Source organism: Chelonoidis abingdonii, chromosome 11 (genome assembly GCF_003597395.2).
Source record: "Chelonoidis abingdonii isolate Lonesome George chromosome 11, CheloAbing_2.0, whole genome shotgun sequence".
NCBI lineage: Eukaryota > Metazoa > Chordata > Testudines > Testudinidae > Chelonoidis > Chelonoidis abingdonii.
In genome coordinates, this window is record NC_133779.1 from 21,724,858 (window position 1) to 21,749,514 (window position 24,657).

Genomic DNA, 24,657 nt, shown 5'->3' on the forward strand with positions numbered 1-24,657 from the left:
TTGTTGGTTTTGGTCATTTATAGTTTGACGCGGTGCTGGGAGCCGGTTACAAACACCCCAGCGAAGAACCTCCCCCCGCCCCCGTGAGCAGGACAACCCCCAGCAGGGGGTGAGAGAAGCCCTGGGGGGGGGGGGGCAGGGAGGAAGAGAGCAGGACAGGAGCCCCCCCCCCCCATGTCTGGCTTTGCCTCAGTCAGGGGACCATCCACCCCCCATCCCACCTCCCCACAGGGGCCCCCCAACTAACCTGATCTCCCCCTGGCCCCACTCAGGTGGGTGGGGGGCAACAGGAGCCTGGGGGTGCACACCCCTCCTGGAGCAGGAGCCACACACAGAGAGGCACACCTCCCCCCTTCCTGGGGGGACAGGATTTGGGGAAGAGACAGGACCCTGCCCCAGCTGTCAATCACCTCATGCCCCACCCCAGGTCAAAGGCCACTGCTGGACACAGGCCCCGCCCCCTCAGCTATTTTTCCTTCTTTTCAATCAGGAGAAGGAAAAAAAACAATAATTGGCAGAAATCAAAGGGGGAGGGGCTGACAGGAGGTAAACCCACACCCCCTCCCTCCTGTGGGTGGGGCCAGCAGCAGCCTCGCCCCCAGGGTGTGGGGCAGCAGGGGGCTAGTTCCAGATTTTTAGAAAGCTGTCCCAGGAGCCAGTGGCCACGGCCATCCCGTCGTCCGTCACCCCCAGGCAGCTCACGCGGTTGTCGTGGCCGGCCAGGACCCCTGCGGGAGGAGACGGGGTGAGGCCAGCCCGGGAGAACCCAGGCGTCCTGGTTCCCAGCCCCACCCCCCGCTCCCCTCCGAGAGCCAGGGAGAGAACCCAGGAATCCTGGCTCCCAGCGCCCCCCTGCTGTAACCCACCAGCGCCCACTCCCCTCCCAGAGCCAGGAGAGAACCCAGGAGTCCTGGCTCCCAGCCCCCACTCCCCTCCCAGAGCCAAGAGAGAACCCAGGAGTCCTGGCTCCCAGCCCCCACTCCCCTCCCAGACGCTGGGAGAGAACCAGGAGTCCTCGGCTCCAGCGCCCCTGCTCTGTAACCCACCAGCCCCACTCCCCTCTCCCAGAGCCAGAGAGAACCCAGGATCCTGGCTCCCAGCCCCCACTCCCTCCCAGAGCCTCGGACGAGATACCTAGGAGACCCTGGCTTCTCCCCAGCCCCCCCTGTCTCTTAACCCACCAGCCCACACTCCCCTCCCAGAGCCAGGAGAGAACCCAGGAGTCCTGGCTCCCAGCCCCCCCTGCTCTACCCACCAGCCCCCAGTCCCCTCGCAGAGCCAGGGGGAGAACCCAGGAGTCCTGGCTCCCAGCCCCATCTGCTCTGACCCACCAGCCTCCACTCGCCTCCCAGAGCCGGGGAGAGAACCCAGGAGTCCTGGCTCCCAGCACCCCCTGCTCTGACCCACCAGTCCCCACTCCCTTCCCAGAGCAGGGGAGAGAACCCAGGCGTCCAGGCTGACCTGCGCGGTCACCCTTCATGGCGTCCCAGATGTTGCAGTTGAAGTCGTCGTAGCCGGCCAGCAGGAGGCGCCCACTCTTGGAGAACGCCACCGAGGTGATGCCGCAGATGATGTTGTCGTGCGAATACATCATGAGCTCCTGGTCGGCGCGCAGGTCGAAGAGCCGGCAGGTGGCGTCATCCGAGCCCGTGGTGAAGGCGTTCCCGTTGGGGAAGAACTGGGCAGGGAGCGGGGCATCAGGGAACCCAGGCGTTCGGGCTCCCGACCCCCCTCTCTGACCCCCATCCCAGTGCCAGCGAGAGAACCCAGGAGTCCTGGCTCCCAGCCCCCTCTGCTCTGACCCACCAGCCCCCACTCCCTTCCCAGAGCAGGGGAGAGAACCCAGGCGTCCAGGCTCCCAGCCCCCCTGCTCTAACCCACCAGCCCCCACTCCCCTCCCTGAGCCAGGGACAGAACCCAGGCGTTCGGGCTCCCAACCTCCCTGCTCTGACCCCCATCCCAGTGCCGGGGAGAGAACCCAGGAGTCCAGGCTCCCAGCCCCCCCGGTTCTAATCCACTAGCCCCCACTGCCCTCCCAGAGCTGGGGAGAGAACCCAGTAGTCCTGGCTCCCAGCCCCTCCCTGGAGATTCATGGGATTTCTAAGTTGCGGGTCAGTTTTTTGGATGCTGGGGGGGGCGGTGTCTGTGCCCCATGGGGGGCGCTGGGGGGCAGTTATGTGAAACTCGGGGCATACGGGGAGGTTGGAGGGGATGGAGTCACTCACACACATTTATTCCCAGGGAAGGTGAAGGGTATATCGGGGGTCCGGGGGGGGGGGCGATAATGTTCAGCTCGTGCCCAATGAACATCTGTGTGTGGGTGAGACGAATCGGGGGTCCTGGGGGGAATCGGGGGGCCCGGGGCACTCACACACACGGCGTTGATGTCTGATGAATGTCTGTGTGTGGGTGAGGGGGATCGGGGGTCTGGTGGGGATTGGTGGCCCCACGGCAGTTTCAAGGGGCCCCACGGCAGTTTCAGGGGGCCCCACGGCACTCACACACACGGCGTTGATGTCCGACTCGTGCCCGGTGAACGTTTGCCGGCACATACTGTCCCGCACATCCCACAGCTTGATGGAGGCGTCGCAGGCGCCAGACACGAAGCTCCGGGCGTCGGGGGCCAGCGAGAGGCTCATCACGTCCCCACTGTGGCCCCCAAACGTCGTCGTCTGCTGCCCCGTCTCGATGTCCCACAGTGCACTGAGGGCGGGGGGAGAGGCTGGGACACTGCTGGCTCCGCCCCCAACCCTGCCCACCAACCCCACCCCTGCCAGCTGGCTCCACCCCCACCTGGCAACGTGACCCCTGACTCACTGGCTCCACCTCCAGCCTCACCCACCTACCCCACCACTACCAGCTGGCTCCACCCCCAGCCCTGCCCACCAACCCCACCCCTGGCAGCTGGCTCCGCCCCCACCTGGCAACATGACCCCTGACTCACTGGCTCCGCCCCCAGCCCTGCCCACCAACCCGACCGCTACCAGCTGGCTCCACCCCTGCCTGGCATCCTGACCCACTAGCTCTGCCCCCAGCCCTGCCCACCAACCCCACCCCTGGCAGCTGGCTCCGCCCACCAACCCCACCAGCTGACTCTGCCTGGCTCTGCCCAGCCTTGCCCCTGCCTGCCACCCCCACACCTGGCTCTGCCCCCAGCCTCGCCCCTACCTGGCAACCCTACCCCTGGCTCCGCCCCCAGCCCCACCCCTACCTGGCAACCCTACCTCTGGCTCCGCCCCCAGCTCCCACCCCTACCTGGCAACCCTCCTCTGGTCCGCCCCGCCCCCCTACCTGCAACCCGTTACCCCCTGGCTCTGCCCCAGTTCCCCGCGCCCTCAACCTATCCAGCCCATTGGCTCCACCCCTGGCCCCCCCCACCCCCCACTGGCTCCACCCCATCCCGCCAAACCCACCCCTACACCCATCCACGCTGGCCCCCGTTGTGTTCTGAGGAGCAGATCCGGATGCCAGAGCGCAGGCCCTGGAGATGGGGGACTCACCAGGTGGTGTCCCCGGAGCTGGTGATGATCTGATTGTCATCGAGAAGCGCAGCAGGAGAGGGTAACCTTGGGGGAGGCAGGGGGAGAGTAAAGGCAAGATGCTGATTAGCTGGGGCTGAGAGAGAACCCAAAGTGTCGGGCTCCACCCATCCCCCACCCCACATCCCTCCCCAGCACTCACCCGTGTGGCCTGGCAGCTCCGGCTCACACGGACGTTCCCCTCCGGGTCTTCAGGCTGTAGATGGGCAGATGTTGTCTAGGCCCCCGCAGGCACGGTAGTTCCCCGATGGGGGCGTAGGCGCAGGTCATGACCCAGGAGGAGCGCAGTGGGGATGGCGTGGACCTGAGGGAGGGGACAAGTGGGCCCATCTGCCCCGGTATCCAGCCTGTCGCCTCCCCCGGGCCCATCAACCCCGGTATACCAGCCTGCCGCCTCCCCCCGGGGCCCATCAACCCCAGGTACCAGCCTGCCGCCTCCCCCGGGGCCATCAACCCCGGTATCCAGCCTGCCGGCCTCCCCCCGGGGCCCATCAATCCGGCATGCAAGCCTGCCGCCTCCCCCCGGGCCCATTCAACCCCGGCATCCAGCCTGCCGCCTCCCCCCGGGCCCCAACCCCGGTATCCAGCCTGCCGCCTCCCCGCGGCGCCCATCAAACCCCGGTATCCAGCCTCCTGCTGCCTCCCCCGGCCCATCGAACCCGGTATTCCGGCCTCCTGCCGCTCAACCCCAGTATCCGGCCTCCCACTCCCCCCCAGGGCCCATCACCCCGGTATACGCCTCCCGCCTCCCCCCCCGGGGCCATCAACCCCGGTTCCGGGCCATCCCGCCCGTCCCCCGACGGGCCCATCAACCCCGGTATCCGGCCTCCCGCCTCCCCCGGCCCCATCAACCCCGGTATCTCGGCCTCCCGCCTCCCCCCCGGCCCATCAACCCCGGTATCCAGCCTCCGCCTCCCCCCGGGCCCATTCAACCCCGGTGATCCAGCCTCCGCCTCCACCCACGGGCCCATCAACCCGGTATCCAGCCCTCCCGCCTCCTGCCCTGGCCATCAACCCGGTTCCAGCCTCCCCCGTCCTCCCTGGGCCCACTGCCTGGTATCCAGCCTCCCGCCTCCGCCCTGGGCCCATCTAGCCCGGCATCCGCTCCCGCTTCCCCTCCTCCCCATCTGCCCGATATCCAGCTCCCGTTCCCCCCTGGGCCCATCTGCCCCATTATCCGCCTCCGCTTCCCACCTGCCTCTACCCGGTATCCAGGCCTCTCCCCGGGCCATTCAACCCCGGTATCCAGCCTCCCGCCTCCCCCCCGGGCCATTCAACCCCGGTATCCAGCCTGCCGCATCCTCCCTGGACCTACCTGCCCCAGTTAGTCCACCTCCCACCTCCCCGGGCCCATCAACCCCGGTATCCAGCCTGCCGCTCCCCCGGGCCCATCAACCCACGTATCCAGACCCTCCCGCCATCCCCCCGGGCCCGATCACACCCCGAGATCCAGCCTCCGCCTCCCACCGGGCCCGATCAACCCCGTATCCAGCCTCCTGCCTCCCCCCGGGCCCATCTGCCCCGATATCCAGCCTCCCGCCTCCCCCCGGGCCCATCAACCCCAGCATCCAGCCTGCCACCTCCCGCCAGGGTGTAGCGGGCAGTTACCCGGCTCCGGTGGAGGAAGGCCGGGCTGATTGGGGGAAGCAGCCACACCCGGGGCCACGCCCGGCCCTGCTATAAAGCCCCAGAGAGGAGCTGGCTCAGACTCCCTCCGGCCTGGGCACGGGAAGGGCCGGGCTGCCAGGGAGCTTGGGGTCCCAGGAGCGCTGGCCTGGCAAGTCCCCAGGCCGAGGCCTTGGTAAAGGCCCCAGAGGTGCTGGGGCAGCCTGGGGAGAGGCGGTGGCAGCTGGTGCGACCCCCTTGCCAGTGACAAGTGGCCAGTCCAGGCTGCATCTGCCCCAGAGAAAAAGGGCTGGATGACAACTGGCTGCAGCCACTGAGGCAACGGGGGCACGGAGGGTGGGGGTTCCCCTGGGAGGGAACCCCCAGAGTGTGGGGGTACTGCCGGGGGCAGCACCCCAAGGTAAGGGGCACCAGGGCCTGGGAGGGACACAGGAGCCTGAGGCAGGAGAGAACCAGCCAGCTGGAGGCGCCGCGCCAGTGAGTAAATGATTTCCCCCCCCAGACCCCATCTGCCCGGTATCCCCGCCCCCCATATCCCGCCTGCTGCCCTCACCTTATTCGTGGTGTAACTGTCCCAGATGATGAGTTTCCCGTCCTGCGAGGCGCTGACCAGCAGCCTGGGAGGGGAGAGAGCCCCTGTGAGCGCAGCTGGGTCCAGGGGGTGCCCCTCGCAGACAGGCTGGCCCCACTGCTCCAGGCTGGCACCAGGGGGGTGCTGTGCTGCGGGGCGGGGGCTCAGCAGGGGTGTTGTCCCCTGGGAAGGTGGGTGCATCTAGGCGCCGGGCGAGGGGTCCCTGTGTAACCAGCCCCCCCATGCCAGAGGTGGCTGCATCTCAGCGCCAGGTGAGGGGTCCCTGGGTAACTGGCTGCCCCGCCCCAGAGGTGGGCGCATCTCAGCGCCGGGCGAGGGGTCCCTGGGTAACTGGCTGCCCCGCCCCAGAGGTGGGCACATCTCCACCCGGGTGAGGGGTCCCTGGGTAACCAGCCGCACCGCCCCAGAGGTGGCCGCATCTCAGCACCGGGCGAGCTCTCACCTAGAGTCCGTGCCCCAGTGCATGGCGTAGATTTTCGCCAGGTGGCCTCGCAGGGTGCGTCGCGTCCGCATCTGGATGCGCCCCACGGGGTCCATCGCGGCGGTGATCTGGGGAGGGGCAGAGCGGTGAGGGGTTGGGCAGGTGGGCAGAGGAGGGGAGGGCCCAGGAGAGCCCCAGCGAGGGGGGTGGGGCAGGGCCCAGCATCACTCACCTGGCTCAGGGTGGAGTCGCCGCATGATTTCCGCGCGTCCTGGGGGGGGGGAAACAGGATGAAAACCTGAACAGTCCAACCCCCCCCCCCCAAGAACCCAGGAGTCCTGGCTCCCAGCCCCCCCTGCTCCGACCCACCAGCCCCCAGTCCCACTGTGGCCCCCAACGTCGTCGTCTGCTGCCCCGTCTCGATGGTCCACAGTGCACTGAGGGCGGGGGAGAGGTTTTGGACATCTGTCTGCTCCGTCTTCCCCAACCCTCCCACTGACAGGATGCAAGGTCGGGAGCGCTGGGTCGCCCACCCCACCCCTGCCAGCTGGCTCCACCCCCACCTGGCAACGTGATGCCGGCCTGACTCATGGCTCACGATCCACCCTCATCACCCCTATCCCCACCACACCTGGAGCTGGCTCCACCCCCACCTCCACCAACCCACCCCGGCAGCTGGCTCCCGCCCCCACCTGCAAGCATGACCCCTTTGACTCAATCGTGGCTCGCCCCCAGCCCTGCCCACCAACCGAGGCCGCTAACCTACTGCTCCACGCGCCTACCGTCATCCCTACCCACTAGCGTCTGCCGACAGCCCTGCCCACCAACTCCCACCCCTGGCAGCTGCTCCGCCCACCAACGCCACTCAGCTGACTTCTGCCTTGGCTCTGCCCAGCCTTGCCCCGCTGCCACCCCAACCTGCTCCTGCCTCCCAGCCTCGCCCCCTCTGGCAACCCCTACGCGCCTGGTCCGCCCCCAGCTGCCGCACTCCTTGGCAACGGGCCTACCTCTGGCTCCGCCCCGCCCCACCCCGACCTGGCAACCCTACCTCTGGCTCCGCCCCAGCCCCACCCTAACCTGCAACCCCTACCCCCTGGCTCCGGCCCCTACCTGTGCAACCATACCTGCCCTGCTCGCCCCATCCGCCGCCCTCAACCCGTATCTCAGCCCATTGGACTCACCGCGCTGGCCATCCCCACACCCACTGCCACTGGCCTTACCACCGCGCATCTCCGCCAAAACCCACCCCTAGCAGCGCCATCCACGCTGGCCCCCGTGTGTTGGGTTCTGAGGAGCAGTAATCCCGGATCCCAGAGCGCAGGCCCTGAGATGGGGACTCACCAAGTGTGTCCTCCGGAGCTGGGATGATCTTGATTGTCAGTCGAGAAGCGCAGCTAGAAGGACCTTGTGGGGAGGCCAGGGGGAGAGTAAAAGGCAGATGCTGATTAAGCTGGGGCTGAGGAGAGAACCCAAGTGTCGGCTCCACCCCATCCCTCCACCCACAGCAATCCCCCCCAGCACTCACCCGTTGCCTGGCAGCTGCGCGGCTCAACACGGACGGTCCCCTCTCCGGGCTTCAGCTTAGATGGAGCCAGAATGTTTCTAGGCCCACCGCAGGCCACGTAGTTCCCCGATGGGGGCGTAGGCGCAGCATGACCCCAGGATGGCAGCGGGCAGTGGGATGGCTGGACCATGGGGGGGGGGGGAGGGAGGGAAAGGGGGCCATCTGGCCGCCGTACGCGCCGGAGGCCTGTCGCCTCCCCCCCGGGGCCCTAACCACCGGTATCGCCAGCCTCCGCCTGCGCCGCCGGGGCGCCAGTCAACCCCGGTACGCAGGCCTCCGCCTCCCAGGGCGCGATTGCAAAACGCCCGGTAGTCCAGCCGTGCCCGGCCGTCCCCCGCCGGGGACCCATCAATCCAGGGCGCATCCAGCCTGTCGCCTCCCGCCGGGCCCATCAACCCCGGTCATACCAGGCCTGACCGCCATCCCCCCGGCCCCTCTAAGGCCGGGCCAGGTAGTCCAGCCTGCCGCCTCCCCCGCGGGGCCCATGCATACCCCGTATCCAGCTCGCCTCCCCCGGCTCAATCGGCTCACTGCCGACTCCGCGGCCCATTTAATCAACGCCCGGGCATCATGTGCGCCTCCCCCCTGGCCTTTCAACCCGTATCGGCCTCCGGCCTCCCCCAGGCCCATTCAACCCCGGTAATACAAGCTCCTCGCGGTCCCCCGGCCCATCGGGCGCCGATTCCGGCCTCTGCCGTAACCCGTATCGCCCTCCCACTCCCCCAGGGCATACCGTTACGCCTCCCGCCATCCCCCCCCGGGCCCATCAACCCGGTACTCCGGCCTCCCCCTCCTCCCGGGCCGCTCAAACCCGGTATCGCCTCCCGCCTCCCCACCGTGCCCATCAACCCCGGTTCGGCACTCCACGCCGTCCTGCCCTCACCGGAGCATGCACGCCGCGTATCCACCTCCCACCCCCCCACGGCCCATCAACCCCGGTATCCAGCCTCCGCCCCAGGCCCTCACCGGTGTCCGCCCCTGCCGCCCATCAACCCGGTACAGCCTCCGCCTCCTGCCCTGGGCCCATCTAGCCTGGTACCAGCCCTCCCGCCTCCAATGCCTGGCACCATATGCCGGTACCCAGCCTCGCACCGCTTCCCTCATCCCACTGCCGCGCGATATCCAGCTTCCGAGCTCCCCCCCTCCGGGGCCCCGATCTGCCCCGATCTCCAGCCTTCCCGCTCCCACCCCTGCCCTTCTACCCCGCGTATCGCAGCTCCAGCCTCTCCCCGCGGCCATTCAACCGCGCGGTAATGGAGCCCTCCGCCTCCCACCGGGGCGCATTCAACCCCGTATCAGGCCTGCCGCATCTTCCCTGGACCCTACCTGCCCCAGTGAATCACCTCGCACCTCCCCCGGCGGCCATCAACCCCGGAATCACAGCCTGCCAGCCTCCCCGCCGGGCCCATCAACCCAGGTACCAGCCCTCGCGCTCCCCCGGGGCCCGATCCAACCCCGAGTATGCAGCCTCCCGCCTCCCCACCGGGCCAGACGAAGCCGCCGGTACCACGCCTCTGCCCTCCCCCCGGGCGCCATGCTGCCCCGATATCCAGCTCTCCGCCTCCCTCCCGGCCCATTCAACCCCAGCATCCAGCTGCCACGTCCCAGCCAGGGGTGTAAGCGGCCAGTTACCCGGCTCCCGTGGAGGAAGGCTCGGGCTGATTGGGGAAAGCAGCCACACCCGGGGCCACGCCCGCCGCTGCTATAGCAAGCCCGGCAGAGAGGAGCTGGCTCAGACTCCCTCCGCCTGGCACGGAAAGGGGCGCTGCCAGGGAGCTTGGGTGCAAGGAGCGCGGCCTGGCAATGGTTCCCCAGGCCGAAGCCGTGGTAAAGGCCCCAGAGGTGCTGGGGCACGGGGAGAGCGTGGGCACTGTGCGACGCCCTTCCAGTGACATGGCCAGTCCAGGCTGCATCTGCCCCAGAGAAAAAGGGCTGAATGACAACTGCCTGCAGCCACTGAGGCACGGGGCACGGAGGGTGGGGTTCCCTGGGAGGAAACCCCCAGAGTGGGGGTCTGCCGGCGCCAGGCACCCAAGGTAAGGGAGCCACCAGGGCCTGGGAGGCACAGGCCTGAGGCAGGAGAGAAACCAGCCAGCTGGAGGCGCCGCGCCAGTGAGAAAATGATTTCCCCCCCAGCCCCCATCTGCCCGGTATCCCCCGCCCCATTATCCCCCTGCTGCCCCTCACCATTCGTGGTTAACGTGTCCCAGAGATGAGTTTCCCCGTCCCGCGAGGTCGCTGACCAGCAGCCTGGGAGGGGAAGAGACCCCTGTGAGCGCACTGGGTCCAGGGGTGCCCTCGCAGACAGGCTGGCCCTCAACGCTCCAGGCTGGCACCAGGGGTGCTGCGTGCGCGGGCGGATGCTCGCAGGCAGGTGTTGTCCCCTGGAAGGTTGGGTGCATCTAGGCGCCGGGCGAGGTCCCTTGTGTAACAGCACCCCATGCCGAAGGTTGGTGCATCTTAGCGCCAGGTGAGGGTCCACTGGGTAACTGGCTGCCCCGCCCAGAGGTGGGCCACATCTCCAACCCGGGTGAGGGTCCCTGGGTAACCAAAGCCGCACCGCCCTCAGAGCGTGGCCGCATCTCAGCACCGGGCGAGCTCTCACCTAGAGTCGTGCCCCAGTGCATGGCGTAGAATTTTCGCACAGGTGCCTCGCAGGGTCGTGCGCAGTCCGATACTGGATGCGCCCCACGGAGGTCCCTCGCGGCGGTGATCTGGGAGGCAGACGGTGAGGGGTTGGGCCGGTGGGCAGAGGAGGGGAGGGCCCAGGAGAGCCAGCGGGGGGTGAGGCAGGCCCAGCATCACTCACCTGGCTCAGGGGGAGTCGGCCTGGCATGATTTCCCGCGCGTCCTGGGGGGGGAAACAGATGAAAACTGAACAGTCACACACCCCCCAAGAACTCCAGATCCTGCTCCCAGCCCCCTCGCTTCGACCCGACCCAAGCCAGCCCCAGTCCCCTTCAGGAAGCCAGGAAGAACCCAGGAGTCCTGGCCCTCCCACCCCCCCACACTCGACCCCCCCAGCCCCTGCTCCCTCCGCAGAGCTCATGTAGAAACTCCAGGAGTCCTGGCTCCGCTCCAGCTCCCTCTGCCTCACCCCCTGCCCCTCATACAACCACCAGACCCCCCTCTCCCACTCCCGAGCCAGGAGAAGAAACCCAGAGTCCTGGCTATCCGTGCGGGAGAGGAGGGTCTCGCCCCGGACCCTGGGTCCCCCGGGGGGGAGGCATGGGGGAGGGCTTGCCCGGACGCCTGGGTTCCCCGGGGGGGAGGTGGGGGAGGGCTGCCCGGACGCTGGGCCACGGGTGAAGGCGGGAGGTGAGGGGAGCGGGCTGCTAGACACCTGGTCCCCGAAGGTGAGAGAGATGGGGAGGGCTCCCCGGACGCCTGGGTCCCCGGGAGGTGGGAGGCTCCCGGACGGACTGTCCAGGGGCCAGGGAGGAGTGGGGAGGGCTCCCCGAGCCTGGGTCCCGGGGAGGAGGTGGGGAAGGGCCCGGCCCTGGGCCCGGGAAGGGGGGAGTGGGGAGGGGCTCCCCGGACGCCTGGGTCCCCGGGGGGGGGGCTCCCCCGGATCTGGGCGCGCAGCTGCTCCGCCTCCTGCCGCAGCTGCTCCAGTTCGCTCATGGCCGCGCCGGGACCTGCGGGAGGGGGCGGGGGCGGGGTCAGCACGAGCCCGGGACCCAGGCGTCCGGGCCCCCCCCACTGCCTGGCGCAGCCTCGTTCCGGGCCGGGGGACTCGTTTCCGGGCCGCTCCCCGGCGCGGAAGGATCCGGCCTGGGCCGCTGCGCGCGACCGGGACTCAGCGGCGGAGGGATCCGCCCGCCCCGGTGATGCGGCTGCCACCGACCGCGCCCCAGAGCTCGGGAGAGACCAAGTGCGCGGCCCACGGTGGGAGGGACTAGGGCGATACCAAGTCACTTCCTAGACCTGCGGCCCAGGGTTCCGACGGGAGATACCAACTCGCTGCCGGGGGGCAGTGTGACACCGTCTCCCTTGGAGGGTAGAGCTTGCCATGGGAGATACCAATAGGGACGGGGGAGCGAGAGCTTGTGGTAGGAGATACCAACTCACTTCTTGGGTTGAGGGAGATACCAACTCACTTCCTGGGAAGGGGGGGTGACATGCTATGTAATTAGGGGGCGGGGCGTGAGATGGTAGATACCAACTCCCTTCCCGGGAGGAGGGGAAAGCATTTACCGGGGGCGGGGTGTGCCTAGGAATAGGAGAAACCAACGCAGTTATGGGGGATGCGGGGTGATACCGCTGCCCCAAGTGAGTAGACAATGGCACATACCAACTCCCTGGGGGAACAGGGTGAGACTTCCCAGAAAGGGCAGTGTGGGCGGGGACTAGGGATGGGACATACCAACTCCCTTTCTGGGGGGGGCAGGGGAGGATTATCTCACCCACTGGTGGGGACTGTGGCATGAGAGGTCTCTTTTCCTGGGGGGAAGGGAGAGACCATCTTGTAGACGTGCGGGGGAGGGGAATAGAGATGGGAGATACCAAATCACTTCCGGGGGTGGGCAGGTTGAGACCAATGCCAAAAAGTAGAGGCTGTAGGGATGGGAAATACGAACCCTTACACATACTAACGTGGGTTGTACCAATTGCGAAGGGGGAGAGCGTGGGCTCTGACTAAACCAGCAGGGGGAGCAGGGCTGTACCAAGTCGCTGAAATGTGCCCGTCCCAGCCACACACTGGGCCCCCCACTCCCCTCCCAGAGCCGGGGAGAGAACCCAGGAGTCCTGGCTCCCAGCCCCCTGCTCTAACGCACCAGCCCCCACTCCCCTCCCAGAGCCGGGGAGAGAACCCAGGAGTCCTGGCTCCCAGCCCCCCCTGCTCTAACCCACCAGCCCCCACTCCCCTCCCAGAGCCGGGGAGAGAACCCAGGAGTCCTGGCTCCCAGCCCCCCCTGCTCTAACCCCCCAGCCCCCACTCCCTGATGCAAGAGATGTTTTAGGTGGAGGTTTAGTTGGCTAACTGAGGAAAAGTTAGCATAGGTGTGGGGTCTGCACGGTCAGAGCAGGGGGCTGGGGCCAGAGCTCGGGTTCTCTACCTGGCTCCTGGGAGGGGAGTGGTGGCTGGGGTCAGGCAGGGGGCTGGGAGCCAGGACTCGGGTTCTCTCCCCGGCTTGGGGGAGATGGGGTGGCGTGGGGTGGTTTAGAGCAGGGGGGTGGGAGCCAGATCCTGGCTTCTCTCCCCGCTCTGGAGGGGAGTGGGGGCCTGGTGGTTAGAGCAGGGGGCTGGGAGCAGGACTCCTGGTTCCTCCCCGGCTCTGGGAAAGGGAGGGGGCTGGTGGGTTAAGCGAGGGGGCTGGGAGCCAGGACTCCATGGGTCTCCCGGCGGGGAGGAAGGGTGACACCCATGGTAGGGGGCTGTTATGGCCGGAGAACCAACCCCCGCCCTCCAAAATCCATCCCGACACTTTATCAGGCCCCGCTTCCCCCGCCCTGCCGTCCTTCCTCTGCCCTTTAAGGAAGCCCCAATTGTCACTTATTGTTCTGGCAGTTGACCCATCAGGTCTGCCGGGGGGGGGCGCGGGCTTCCTCATTGGCTGGTATGAAAGCGCCCCGCCCCCCCTCTCTCTCTCTCCCGGCAATGCCCCCCCCCTTCCACGTGTCGCTGTCCAGCCGCCTGGGGCTGAATCGCCCCTCCCCACCTCCAGCCGCCCTACAACCGGCGCCTCCCGCCGCTGGGGAGGGCGCAGCGGAGCCAGAGGGGGGGTGGTCGATGGCGGAGGTAAGGGCCCCCCTTTGAATGTCCCCCTCCTTTATTCAGGCAGCGATCACAGCGGCGGCGCGCAGCCCCCAGGGCGCCCCTGCTGCGGAGGGAGGGGTCAGCAAAGGGTGCCTACCCCGGTTCTCGGAGCGTGAACCCAGGCGTCCGGGCGGTTCCCTCCCCCGCCCAGGTCTTGGTCCGCTTGAGCTGGGATTCTCCTTCAGCCGCCCCCGCCCCGAGGTGGCTGCAATCGTCAGCGCCCGCGAGGAGGTTCCCTTGGGTCGCACCGCCGCCCCCCAGATGGGCGCATTCAGCGCGCGTGCGAGGGGTCCCGCTGGTAACCAGCCGCCCTGCCCAGAGGTGGCTGCATCTCAGCACCAAGGCGAGGGTCCCTGGGTAACTGGCGGCCTGCCCCCAGAGGTGACACCCTCTCAGCACCAGCAGGGAGTCCCTGGGTACTGGCCGCCTGCCCCCAGAGGTGGGCCACTCACTCACGCGTGGGCATGGGGTCAGTGCGTCACCAGGCCCCCCGCCCAGAGGTTGCCGCATCTCAGCGCCCGGCGGGTCCCTGGGTAAACTGGCGGCCTTGCCCCAGAGGTGGGCAATTCTCAAGCACCGGGCGAGGAGTGTTTCCTGGTAACTGGCTGCCCGCCCAAGAGTGCGGCGCATCTCACGCCCGGGCGGCGTCCCTGGTAACTGGCCGCCCCGCCCAGAGGTGGCCGCATCTCAGCGACGCCGCGAGGGGTCCCTGGTAACTGGCCGGCCTGCCCCAGAGTGGGCACATCTCAGGGCCGGGCGGGGGCCTGGGTAACTGCTGCCCCGCTCCAGAGAGTGGGCGCATTCACGCCGGGCGAGGGGTCCCTGGGTAACTGGCTGCCCCGCCCAGAGTGGGCGCCATCCAGCGCCGGCGAGGTCCCTGGGTATTGGTGCCCCCCCCAACGGTGGGCATCTCAGCGCCCGGGCGAGGGTGCCTGGGTAACTGGCTGCCCCGCCCAGGAGGTGGGCAACAGGCTCAGTGTCCGCAGAGGGGTCCCTGGGTAACGGCCACTCCACCCGAGTTAGGGCGCCATCATGTGGAGTGCTGAGTGTTTCTCTCTGTCCCAGATGAGGTGGGGGCGCTCGTCTTTGACATCGGCTCGTTCTCAGTCCGAGCTGGCTACGCTGGAGAAGACTGCCCCAAGGTACCTCCGCAGCCTTCCTGTTTGGGCCCTGGAAACACACCCCCCCAACCGACCCTGGGGCTGGATGGGAGCTGGCGCCCCCTAGAGGAAACAGGCCCCTGCCCCATCCCCTGCCCCCCTGAGCCAGCCAGTCCCTGCCCTGGGGCCGGGTGGGAGCCGGCGCCCCCTAGCGGGGACAGGCCCCTGCCCCATTCCCTGCCCCCCTGAGCCAGCCAGTCCCTCCCCGGGGGCTGGGTGGGAGCCGGCGCCCCCCAAGGGGCCAGGCCCGAGGCTCACCCTGCCCCCCACCTGCAGGCGGATTTCCCCACCACGGTGGGGCTGCTGGCCCCCGAGGAGGCGACGATGGAGCTGGACGGGGACAAGGAGAAGAAGCCGGGGAAGGTTTATTACATCGACACCAACTCGCTGCATGTCCCGCGGGAGAACACGGACGTCCTGTCGCCCCTCAAGAACGGCATGAGTGAGGGGCTGCCCCGGGGTCCTGCCACAGGGCTCCCTGCCACGGGCCCTTGCTACCCCCCCTCCACGGGGTTTCCTGCCACGGGCCCACCTGCCATAGGCCCTTGCTACCCCCCTTCCACGGGCCCCCCTTCCACGGGCCCTCGCTACCCCCCCCACGGGCCTTGCTGCCACGGGGCTTCCTGCCACGGGCCCTCGCTACCCCCCTGCCATGGGCCCCCACTCATGGGGCTTTCCGCCATGGGGCTTCCTGCCATGGGCCTCCCCGCCACGGGCCCTCGCTACCCCCCTGCCATGGGCCCCCCCTCATGGGGCTTCCTGCCACGGGCCCCCCTGCCACGGGCCCTCGCGACCCCCCTGCCATGGGCCCCCCCTCATGGGGCTTTCTGCCATGGACCTCCCCGCCACGGGCCCTCGCTACCCCCCTGCCATGGCCTGCCCTCGTCACAGGGCTTCCTGCCACGGGACTTCCTGCCACGGGGCTTCCTGCCATGGTCCCCCCTGCCACGGGGCTTCCTTCCACGGGACCCTGCTATCCCACCCCCACGGGGCTTCCTGCCATGGGGTTTCTTGTCACAGGCCCTCGCTACCCCCCCACCACCACGGGGCTTCCTGCCATGGGTCCCCCCACCACGGGACCCTGCTACCTACTCTGCCACGGGCACCCCCTGCCACAGGACCCTTCTACCCCCTGCCATGGCCCTCCTGCCACGGGCCCTCCCTACCACAGGACCCTGGCTACCCACCCTGCCATGGCCCCCCCCTCCACAGACCTTCCTGCCATGGACCCTGACTACCCCCGCATGGACCCCTGTCACAGACCCCTCCTGCATGGGCCCCTCTATCCCCCCGCCACGGATCCCCTCCCACAGTCTTTCCTGCCCACACCCCCCGCCATGCCTTCCGAACGGGGCCCCCCTGCGAACTCGGCCCCGCCACCACGGGCCCCCCTGCCTGCGGTTCCCCCCTGCTCCCTGCCAGGGCTCCACTACCCGAACTGCCATGGCCCCCCGCCACAGCCCTCACTACCCCCCTCCCATGCCCCCCTCACGGGCCTCGCTATGCTGCCATTGGCCCCCAGCCACTGGGACCCATGTGCCTCCTGCCAGAGGCCCCCCTGTTCGATGGGCCCCCACTATGCCCCCTGGCCACGGCCCCCTGCCACAGTCCCGCAACCCCCTGTTACCCCTTCTGCCACAGCTCCCCGCTTCCTCCCCCGCATTCGCCCTGCCCTCCACGGCTTTTGCACCCCCTGCCAAGGAGCACCCCCAGTGGCTTCCCCACCCCCATGGGCGACCCGACGTGTGGCAGGGGGCGGAGGGAAGCGGGTTGGTGCCACCCTTTACCGAGCCCCCCCGTATCGTCTCCCTCCCCCGTGTCATTCCCTCACCCCCCCCCACCATCGTGGTCCCCCCGTCGAGGGACTGGGACTGTTTCCAGGCCCATCCTGGATCACACCTACGGAAACACATCAAGTCCGGAGCCCGGGCCTGCACCCTGTGCTCATGTCCGAGGCGCCGGTAGGTCCCCCCGTGCCCCCCCGACATCGTCACCCCCCATGCTTGTCAAATCCACCCTATCCACCGCCCTGCACCCGACAGCACCCCTCATCCACCCCTGCACCCAAACATCACAGTCACGCCACCATGCTGCAAATCACCCCGGATCCACCCCCTGCACCCCGACATCACCCGTTCCACCGCCCTGCACCCCAAATCACAGCCCCCCTGCACGCCCAGACATCACCCCTGATTCCACCCCTGCCCCAACATCACATCACCCCCCATTTGCTGTCAAATCTCGTGATCCAGCCCCCTGTGCCCCGACATCACCCAATTCACCCCCTCGCCCAAACATCATGTCAAACCCTGCACCCACTGACCCGATTCCACCCCGCGCCCCAACATCACATTCCTCCTCTGCTGTAAAATCACCCTATGCACCCCCTCACCCAACATCACCCTGATCCACCCCTTGCACCCCAACATCACATCACCCCACCGTGCTGTCAAATCACCACGATCCACCCCCTGTGCCCCGACATCACCCCTCATCACCCCTGCACCCAACATCACATACACCCCCACCGTGCTGTCAAATCACCCGATCCACCCCCTGCGCCTGACATCACCCGATCACCAGCGTTTCCACCCTGCTCCCCGCAATCACACTGATCACCCCCTTGCCACCCCGACATCACCCCTGATCCACCCCTGCACCCATCACAATCACCCCACCCGTTGCTGTCAAAATCACCCCTGATCCACCCCCTGACCCCAACATCACGTCACCCCTGTGCTGTCAAATCCACCCGATCCACCCCCTTGTGCCCCGACATCACCCCTCATCCCACCCGCACCCCAAGCATCACATCACCCCTACCATGCTGCAAATCCACCCTGATCCACCCCTGCCACCCCAACATCACAGCAACCCCTTGTGCTGTCAAATCAACCGATCCCACCCTGTGGCCCCGACATCACCCCTCATCCACCCTGCACCCCAACATCACATCACCCCTACCGTGCTGTCAATTCACCCTGATCCACCCCCTGCACCCCAACATCACATCACCCCCTGTGCTGTCAAATCACCCACCACCCCCTGTGCCCCGACATCACCCTTCCACCCCTGCACCCCAAATCAAATCACCCCCCTGTGCTGTCAAAAATCTCCATGTTCCACCCTCGCCCAACATCATGTCACACCTGCACCCAACATCACCCTGATCCACCCCTGCACCCCAACAATTCCCCTGATCCCCACTTGCACGCAACATCATATCAGCCCCCGTGCTGCATCTACCGCCGAGGCACCCCTGTGCCCGACATCATCCCATCCTACCCCTGATGCCCCAAATACACACACCCCTTCTCGCTTGTCAATCACCCCAATCCACCCCTTTTGCGCCCTGACATTCCCCGATATTACCCACTGCACCCCAACATACATCAGCGCCCCACTGATAAATCACCCCGATTTACCCCCTGCACCCTGACATCACCCGATCCACCCCTGCATCAACATCACATTCACACCTTGCACCCAAACATCACAATCACCCCCTCTGCGCTGTCAAATCGCTCCATCCATACCCCTGCACCCCGACACCCCGGCCTCCTCCCAGCGCCCCACTGCCGCTCTCTCCCCCATGCAGTGGAAACACCCGGCCAAGCGGGAGAAGCTGACGAGTGATGTTCGAGCATTACGCCATTCCAGCTTCTTCCTCTGCAAGACCGTCCGTCCTCACCCGTTCCGGGGGGCAAGCTGGGGGGGCTGGACAGCGGGATCGTGGGGGCTGAGGACTGGACAGGACGCTGTTGGGGGGCTGGAAGGATCTGGGAGGGCTGGAGGTGGACTGTCTGGCAAGGTGGGGGATAGGAGGCTGGAGAGCCTGGTGGGGCGGGGGAGGGAAGTGGGGGCTGCACAGGGGGCTGGGAGGATCTGGGGGGCTGGGAAGCCTGGACTGCTGGGCAACGTGCGGGTTGGGATTATGTGGGAGGCTGGAAAGGATCTGGGGGGCTGGAGGTGGGGGTGCTGGCAATGTGGGGTGGGCTGCAATGCGGGGAGATGGGGCAGGACTGGGGGGCTATAGGCGTGAGATCTGAGGGGCTGGGAGGAAGATGGGGACCCTGGCATGCATGGGGTTGGCAGCAGGCACCGTGGGCGCTCGGGAGGGCCACCGAGAGGGGTGGCAGAGAGCTGGGCGAGAGCGGCATGGCGGGCGCCACCTCCAGTGGCAGGTGAGTTCCACTGACCAGGGACCGTTCTTGCCCCCTTGACCGCCCACGCCCCCAGCTTGCCAATGGCCGCAGCACGGGCTGGTGCTCGACAGTGGGCCACACACACAGCCATCCCCGTGCACGACGGCTACATCCTGCGCAAGGTAGGCACCGCCCGGACGCCTGGGTCCTGCTCCGGCACTGGGAGGGGAGGTGGGCGCTGGTTGGGTTAGGGCAGAGGGTGGGCCAGGGACTCCTGGGTTCTCTCCTGGCCTGGGAGGAGAGTGGGCAGCGGGGTGGTGGGCTGGGAGCCAGGAACTCCTGGGGTTTTCTCTCTCCTCGGGCCTCTGGGGGGAGTGGGGGCTTGGTTGTGGTTAGATTTCAGGGGGGGCTGGGCAGCTCAGGACTCCTTGCGGTTTCTTCTCCTGGCTCTAGGGAGGGCGAGTGGGGGCTTGCAGGGTCAGAACAGGAGGGGGCGTGGGAGGCCAGGACTGTGGGTTCTTTCGCGGCTCTGGGAGGGGAGTCCGGCTTGCGGGAGCTGAAAAAGCCCGGACACCTGGGTTATGCCCGCCTGTCCCCAGCTCTGGGAGGGGAGTGGGGGCTGGTGGGTTAGAGCAGAGGGTGATTGGGAGCCAGGACTCCTGGGTTCTCTCCCCGGCTCTGGGAGGGGAGTGGGGGCTGGTGGGTTAGAACAGGGGGGCTGGGAGCCAGGACTCCTGGGTTCTCTTCCCCAGTCAGTGACCCACATATATCCTCCCGCTCCCCCAGGAGGTGATCCAGGATTTCCAGGCCTCGGTGCTACAGGTCTCCGACTCGCCGTATGACGAGCAGTGAGTGCTGGGAGGGGGGGCAGGACCCAGGCGAGCAGCCCCTGGCACTGTGGTGGGAGGAGGGCAGGGGCTGGGTTTTGCCAGAGGGACAGGGACTGGGCTCTCAGCTTGGTGGGGGTCTGTCAGGGTGGGGCTGTAGGGGGAAGCAGTGGGGTCACGACCCCTTCTCTGCCCCCCCTCCACAGGGTGGCCGCCCAGATGCCCACCGTGCACTACGAGATGCCCAATGGCTACAACACGGACTATGGGGCCGAGCGGCTGCGCATCCCCGAGGGGCTGTTCGACCCCTCAAACGTCAAGGTGAGACTGACCCTCCCAGAGCCAGGGAGAGAACCCAGGAGTCCTGGCTCCCAGCCCCCCCTGCTCTAACCACCAGCCCCCATTCCCCTCCCAGAGCTCGGGAGAGAACCCAGGAGTCCTGTCTCCCAGCCCCCACTGCTCTAACCACCAGCCCCCCATTCCCAGAACACCTGCCTTTTTTAATCACTCCCTGCCTCAGTTTCCCCAGGGGGGTTCTTTGTCCAGGGTGGGTCTGGGAGTTGGGGGGAGACGGTGGTGGGATATTGAGGAAGGTGGAGTCTGGAGGGAGGGCAGAAGGTCCCCCTCATTAACGCCCCCCCCATTGTCTCTCCTGCTCCAGGGCCTTTCCGGGAACACCATGCTGGGCGTCGGCCACGTGGTGACCACCAGCATTGGCATGTGCGATATCGACATCAGACCGGTGCGTGCCCCCCCACACTCCCCCGTGCCCTGTGGGGTGTGGGGCTGGGCCCCCCTGCAACTGCAGTCACGTGCCTGGGACTGTGGGGAGGGGCCCCTGGTCAGCAGGCAGGACGCCGGGGGAGATGGGCCCGTGGGGCGGGCTGGTGGGAGCGACACTGGGGGGAGATGGGCCCATGGGTGGGTGTGGTGAGTGGGACGCCGGGGAGATGGGCCCGTGGGGGAGACTCCGGGGGGGGAAAAGAGAGAGATCTGTAGGGGAAGCATGGGTCACGACCCCTTCTTCTGCCCCCCCCTCCACAGGTGGCCGCCCAGTTGCCCACCGTGCACTACGAGATCCAATGGCTACAACAGGACTATGGGGCCGAGCGGCTGCGCATCCCCGAGGCTGTTACGACCCTCAAACGTCAAGAGGTGAGACGTGACCTCCAGAGCGGACGAGAACCCAGGAGTCCTGGCTCCCAGCCCCCCCTGCTCTAACCACCAGCCCCCATTTCCCCTCCCGAGCTCGGGAGAGAACCAGGAGTCTGTCTCCCAGCCCCACTGCTCTAACCACCAGGCCCCCATTCCCAGAACACCTGCCTTTTTTAATCACTCCCTGCCTCAGTTCCCAGGGGGGTTCTTGTCCAGGGTGGGTCTGGGAGTTGTGGGGAGACGGTGGTGGGATATTGAGGAAGGTGGAGTCTGGAGGAGGGCAGAAGGTCCCCCTCATTAACGCCCCCCCATTGTCTCTCCTTGCTCCAGGGCCTTCCGGAACACCATGCTGGGCCGTCGGCCACGGTGGTGACCACCAGCATTGGCATGTCGATATCGACATCAGACCGGTGCGTTGCCCCCCCACACCCCGTGCCCTGTGGGGTGTGGCGGCTGGGCCCCCTGCAACTGCAGTCACGTGCCTGGGACGTGGGGAGGGGCCCCTGGTCAGCAGGCAGGACGCCGGGGGAGATGGCCTGTGGGGCGGCTGGGGGAGCGACACTGGGGGGAGATGCCCATGGGGTGGGTGTGGTGAGTGGACGCCGGGGAGATGGGCCCGTGGGGGAGACTCCGGGGGGGGAGGGGTTGGCGTGGGACACAGGGGAGGGGAGCCCGGGACTTAACCATCCTCCGGGACTCCCAGGGTCTGTACGCAGCGTCATTTGGTGACCGGGGGCAACACCCTGCTCAGGGCTTCACCGACCGGCTGAACGCGAGCTGTCGCAGAAAACGCCCCCGTGAGTGTGTGTGTGTGTGTGTGTGTAGAGGGATTGCTGGTGGGGTGTATCAAGGGGTTGTTGGGTGTGGTTGTTTTTGTGTAGAGGGATTGCTGGTGGGGTGTTTGTTTGGGTTGTGTGTGTGTGAGGGATTGCTGGTGGGATGTATCAAGGGGTTGTTGGTGTGTGTGTGGAGGATTGCTGGTGGGGTGTATCAAGGGTTTTTGGGGTGTGTGTGTAGAGGGATTGCGGTGGGGGTGTATCAAGGGGTTGTTGGGGTGTGTGTGTGTGTGTAGAGGATTGCTGGTGGGGTGTATCAAGGGATTGTTGGGGTGTGGTGTTGTGTAGAGGATTGCTGGTGGGTGTTATCAAGGGTTGTTGGGGGTGTGGTGTTAGAGAGATTGCTGGTGGGGTGTATCAAGGGGGTTTTGGGTGTCCGTGTGTGTGCAGAGGGATTGCTGGTGGGATGTATCAAGGGGTTGTTGGGTGTGTGTGGTGTGTGTGTTACGAGGGATGCTGGTGGATGTATCAAGGGGTTGTTGGGCGTGTGTGTGTTTATAGAGGATTGTGGTGGGGTGTATCAAGGGTTGTTGGAGTGTGTGTGTATTGAGGGATTATTGGGCGGGTGTCTGTAGAAGGGGTTGTGGGTGTAAAAGGTTGTTGGTGTTATGCTTGTGTGTGTCAAGGGTTGTTGGGTTGTGGGGGATGTTGAGGGGTTGCTGTGGGGTATGTGTGTGTCTATGAGTTGTTGGGGGTTGGTGTGTGGTTGCAGAGGGGTTGTTGGGGTTGTGTCTGGTGTGCAGAGAGCGTCTGGAAGGGCTGTGGGGGGTGTGGAGAGGTTGTGGGGGGATGTGGGGGTGTGTAGAGGTTGCAGGGTCTGGTGTGGGGGGTGTATCTCTGTGTGTGCGACGCTGCCCCTGCTGGCCAATTCCTGTGGGTACGCTCGGCACTGGCCAGCGGGGCCTCTCCCCACCTCCCTCGTGCCCCCCAGAGCATGCGCCTCAAACTCATCGCAGCAACAGCACCATGGAGCGGAGATTCAGCCCCTGGATTGGGGGTCCATCTCGCCTCGCGGGTGAGTGCCCCTGGGGGCAGGACGCCTGGGTTTCTCCCAGCGTGGGGGGGCTGGGGGTAGAACGGGGGGAGATGGGAGCAGGACTCCTGGGTTCTCTCCCCAGCTCTGGGAGGGGAGTGGGGGCTGGTGGTTAGAGCAGGGCTGGGAGCCAGGACTCCTGGGTTCTTCTCCTGGCTCTGGGAGGGAGTGGGGGCTGTTGGTTAGAGCAGGGGCTGGGAGCCAGGACTCCTGGTTCTCTCCCTGGCTCTGGGAGGGGAGTGGGCTGGTGGGTTAGAGCAGGGGGGAGGGGCTGGGAGCCAGACTCTGGGGTTCTCTCTCCGGCTCTGGGAGGGAGTGGGCTGGTGGGGCTTGGGATCCCGGACTCCTGGGTCTATCCTGTCTCTTTTCCCCAGGGCACGTTCCAGCAGATGTGGATCTCCAAGCAGGAGTACGAGGAGGGCGGGAAGCAGTGCGTGGAGCGGAAATGCCCCTGATGCAGCCGGCACCCCTGCGGTGGGCTGGGGCCCAGGGTCATCTTCCGTGGGGGTTCCCCCTCCGCACATCACCCCTCTCCAAGCTGTTGTCCAACCATTGTGCTCACAACACCTTTTTGGCTGGGGAGAGATCCAATCCCCCCATCCACAGCCCCCATGGGCTGTGCCGTTCCCCCCCCCTCCCCCCGGTGTCCCTCGCTAGCTCGTTCCGTGGTTCGTTAATTGGGTCGGTTCATTTTCATGGTGCGAATGTGGCTATGCTGGAATGGCCCGTATAAACTTTCGAGAAGGAGAAACCCGTCCAGTTGGTGTCTGCGTAATGCTGCCTAGCTGTGACAGAACCCAGGAGTCCGGGCTCCCTGCCCCCCTGCTCTGACCCACCAGGCCCACTCCCCTCTCAGAGCAGGAGAGAACCCAGGATCTGGCTCCCCAGCCCCCTTGCTCTGACCACCAGCCCCCACTCCCCTCTCAGAGCCAGGGAGAGAAGCCCAGGAGTCCTGGCTCCCAGCCCCCCTGCTCTGACCCCAGTCCCCACTCCCCTCCCAGAGCCAGGGAGAGAACCAGGAGTCCGGCTCCCAGCCCCTGCTCTAACCCACCAGCCCCACTCCCCTCCCAGAGCTGGGGACAGAATCCAGGAGTCCTGGCTCCAGCCCCCACTCCCCTCCCAGAGCCGGGGGAACCAAGGGTCCTGGCTCCCAGCCCCCCTGCTGACCCACGCAGCCCCCACTCCCCTCCAGAGTCAGGGAGAGAACCCAGGAGTCCTGGCTACCCAGCCCCCCTGCTGTGACCCACCAGCCCCCACTCCCTCCCAGAGCCAGGGGGAGAACCCAGGAGTCCTGGCTCCAGCCCCCCTGCTCTGACCACCAACCCCACTCCCCTCCCAGAGCTGGGGGGAGAACCCAGGAGTCCTGGCTCCCAGCCCCCCTGCTCTGACCCCCAGCCCCCACTCCCCTCCCAGAGTCAGGGGAGAAACCAGGAGTCCTGGCTCCCAGCCCCCCTGCTTGACCCCCAGCCCCCACTCCCCTCCCAGAGCCAGGGGGAGAACCCAGGAGTCCTGGCTCCCAGCCCCCTGCTCTGACCACCAGCCCCCATTCCCTCCAGAGCCGGGGAGAGAAACCCAGGAGTCCTGGCTCCCAGCCCCCTGCTCTGACCTCCCAGCCCCCACTCCCCTTCCCAGAGCCTGGGGGGAGACCAGGCGAGTCTGGCTCCCAGCGCAAAAAGAGAGAGATCTGTAGGGGAAGCATGGGTCACGACCCCTTCTTCTGCCCCCCCCTCCACAGGTGGCCGCCCAGTTGCCCACCGTGCACTACGAGATCCAATGGCTACAACAGGACTATGGGGCCGAGCGGCTGCGCATCCCCGAGGCTGTTACGACCCTCAAACGTCAAGAGGTGAGACGTGACCTCCAGAGCGGACGAGAACCCAGGAGTCCTGGCTCCCAGCCCCCCCTGCTCTAACCACCAGCCCCCATTTCCCCTCCAGAGCTCGGGAGAGAACCAGGAGTCTGTCTCCCAGCCCCCACTGCTCTAACCACCAGGCCCCC

At 67.0% G+C, this 24,657-nt stretch overlaps 2 protein-coding genes across 2 annotated transcripts in view; one reads left to right on the plus strand and one right to left on the minus strand.

The window, feature by feature from the left end:
• GNB2 (G protein subunit beta 2) lies at nucleotides 1-11,748 on the minus strand. The gene is given in 11 exon segments (XM_075070444.1): nucleotides 1-728; nucleotides 1,462-1,678; nucleotides 2,502-2,703; nucleotides 3,501-3,566; nucleotides 3,678-3,790; nucleotides 3,792-3,830; nucleotides 3,832-3,843; nucleotides 5,719-5,782; nucleotides 6,200-6,306; nucleotides 6,411-6,448; nucleotides 11,309-11,748. Coding segments are annotated over 11 exon segments (1,023 nt in total). The 5' UTR covers nucleotides 11,367-11,748; the 3' UTR covers nucleotides 1-621.
• The window catches only part of ACTL6B (actin like 6B), a 22,491-nt gene continuing 9,406 nt past the window's right edge, over nucleotides 11,573-24,657 (plus strand). The window contains 19 exon segments of the mRNA XM_075071330.1: nucleotides 11,573-11,630; nucleotides 13,255-13,485; nucleotides 14,569-14,645; nucleotides 14,940-15,112; nucleotides 16,526-16,547; nucleotides 16,549-16,572; nucleotides 16,574-16,624; nucleotides 18,262-18,293; nucleotides 18,295-18,359; nucleotides 18,904-18,952; nucleotides 18,954-18,990; nucleotides 19,595-19,656; nucleotides 19,842-19,956; nucleotides 20,297-20,377; nucleotides 20,680-20,790; nucleotides 21,121-21,200; nucleotides 22,583-22,641; nucleotides 23,034-23,089; nucleotides 24,395-24,505. Of these exon segments, the coding sequence (XP_074927431.1) occupies nucleotides 11,573-11,630; nucleotides 13,255-13,485; nucleotides 14,569-14,645; nucleotides 14,940-15,112; nucleotides 16,526-16,547; nucleotides 16,549-16,572; nucleotides 16,574-16,624; nucleotides 18,262-18,293; nucleotides 18,295-18,359; nucleotides 18,904-18,952; nucleotides 18,954-18,990; nucleotides 19,595-19,656; nucleotides 19,842-19,956; nucleotides 20,297-20,377; nucleotides 20,680-20,790; nucleotides 21,121-21,200; nucleotides 22,583-22,641; nucleotides 23,034-23,089; nucleotides 24,395-24,505 (1,494 nt within the window).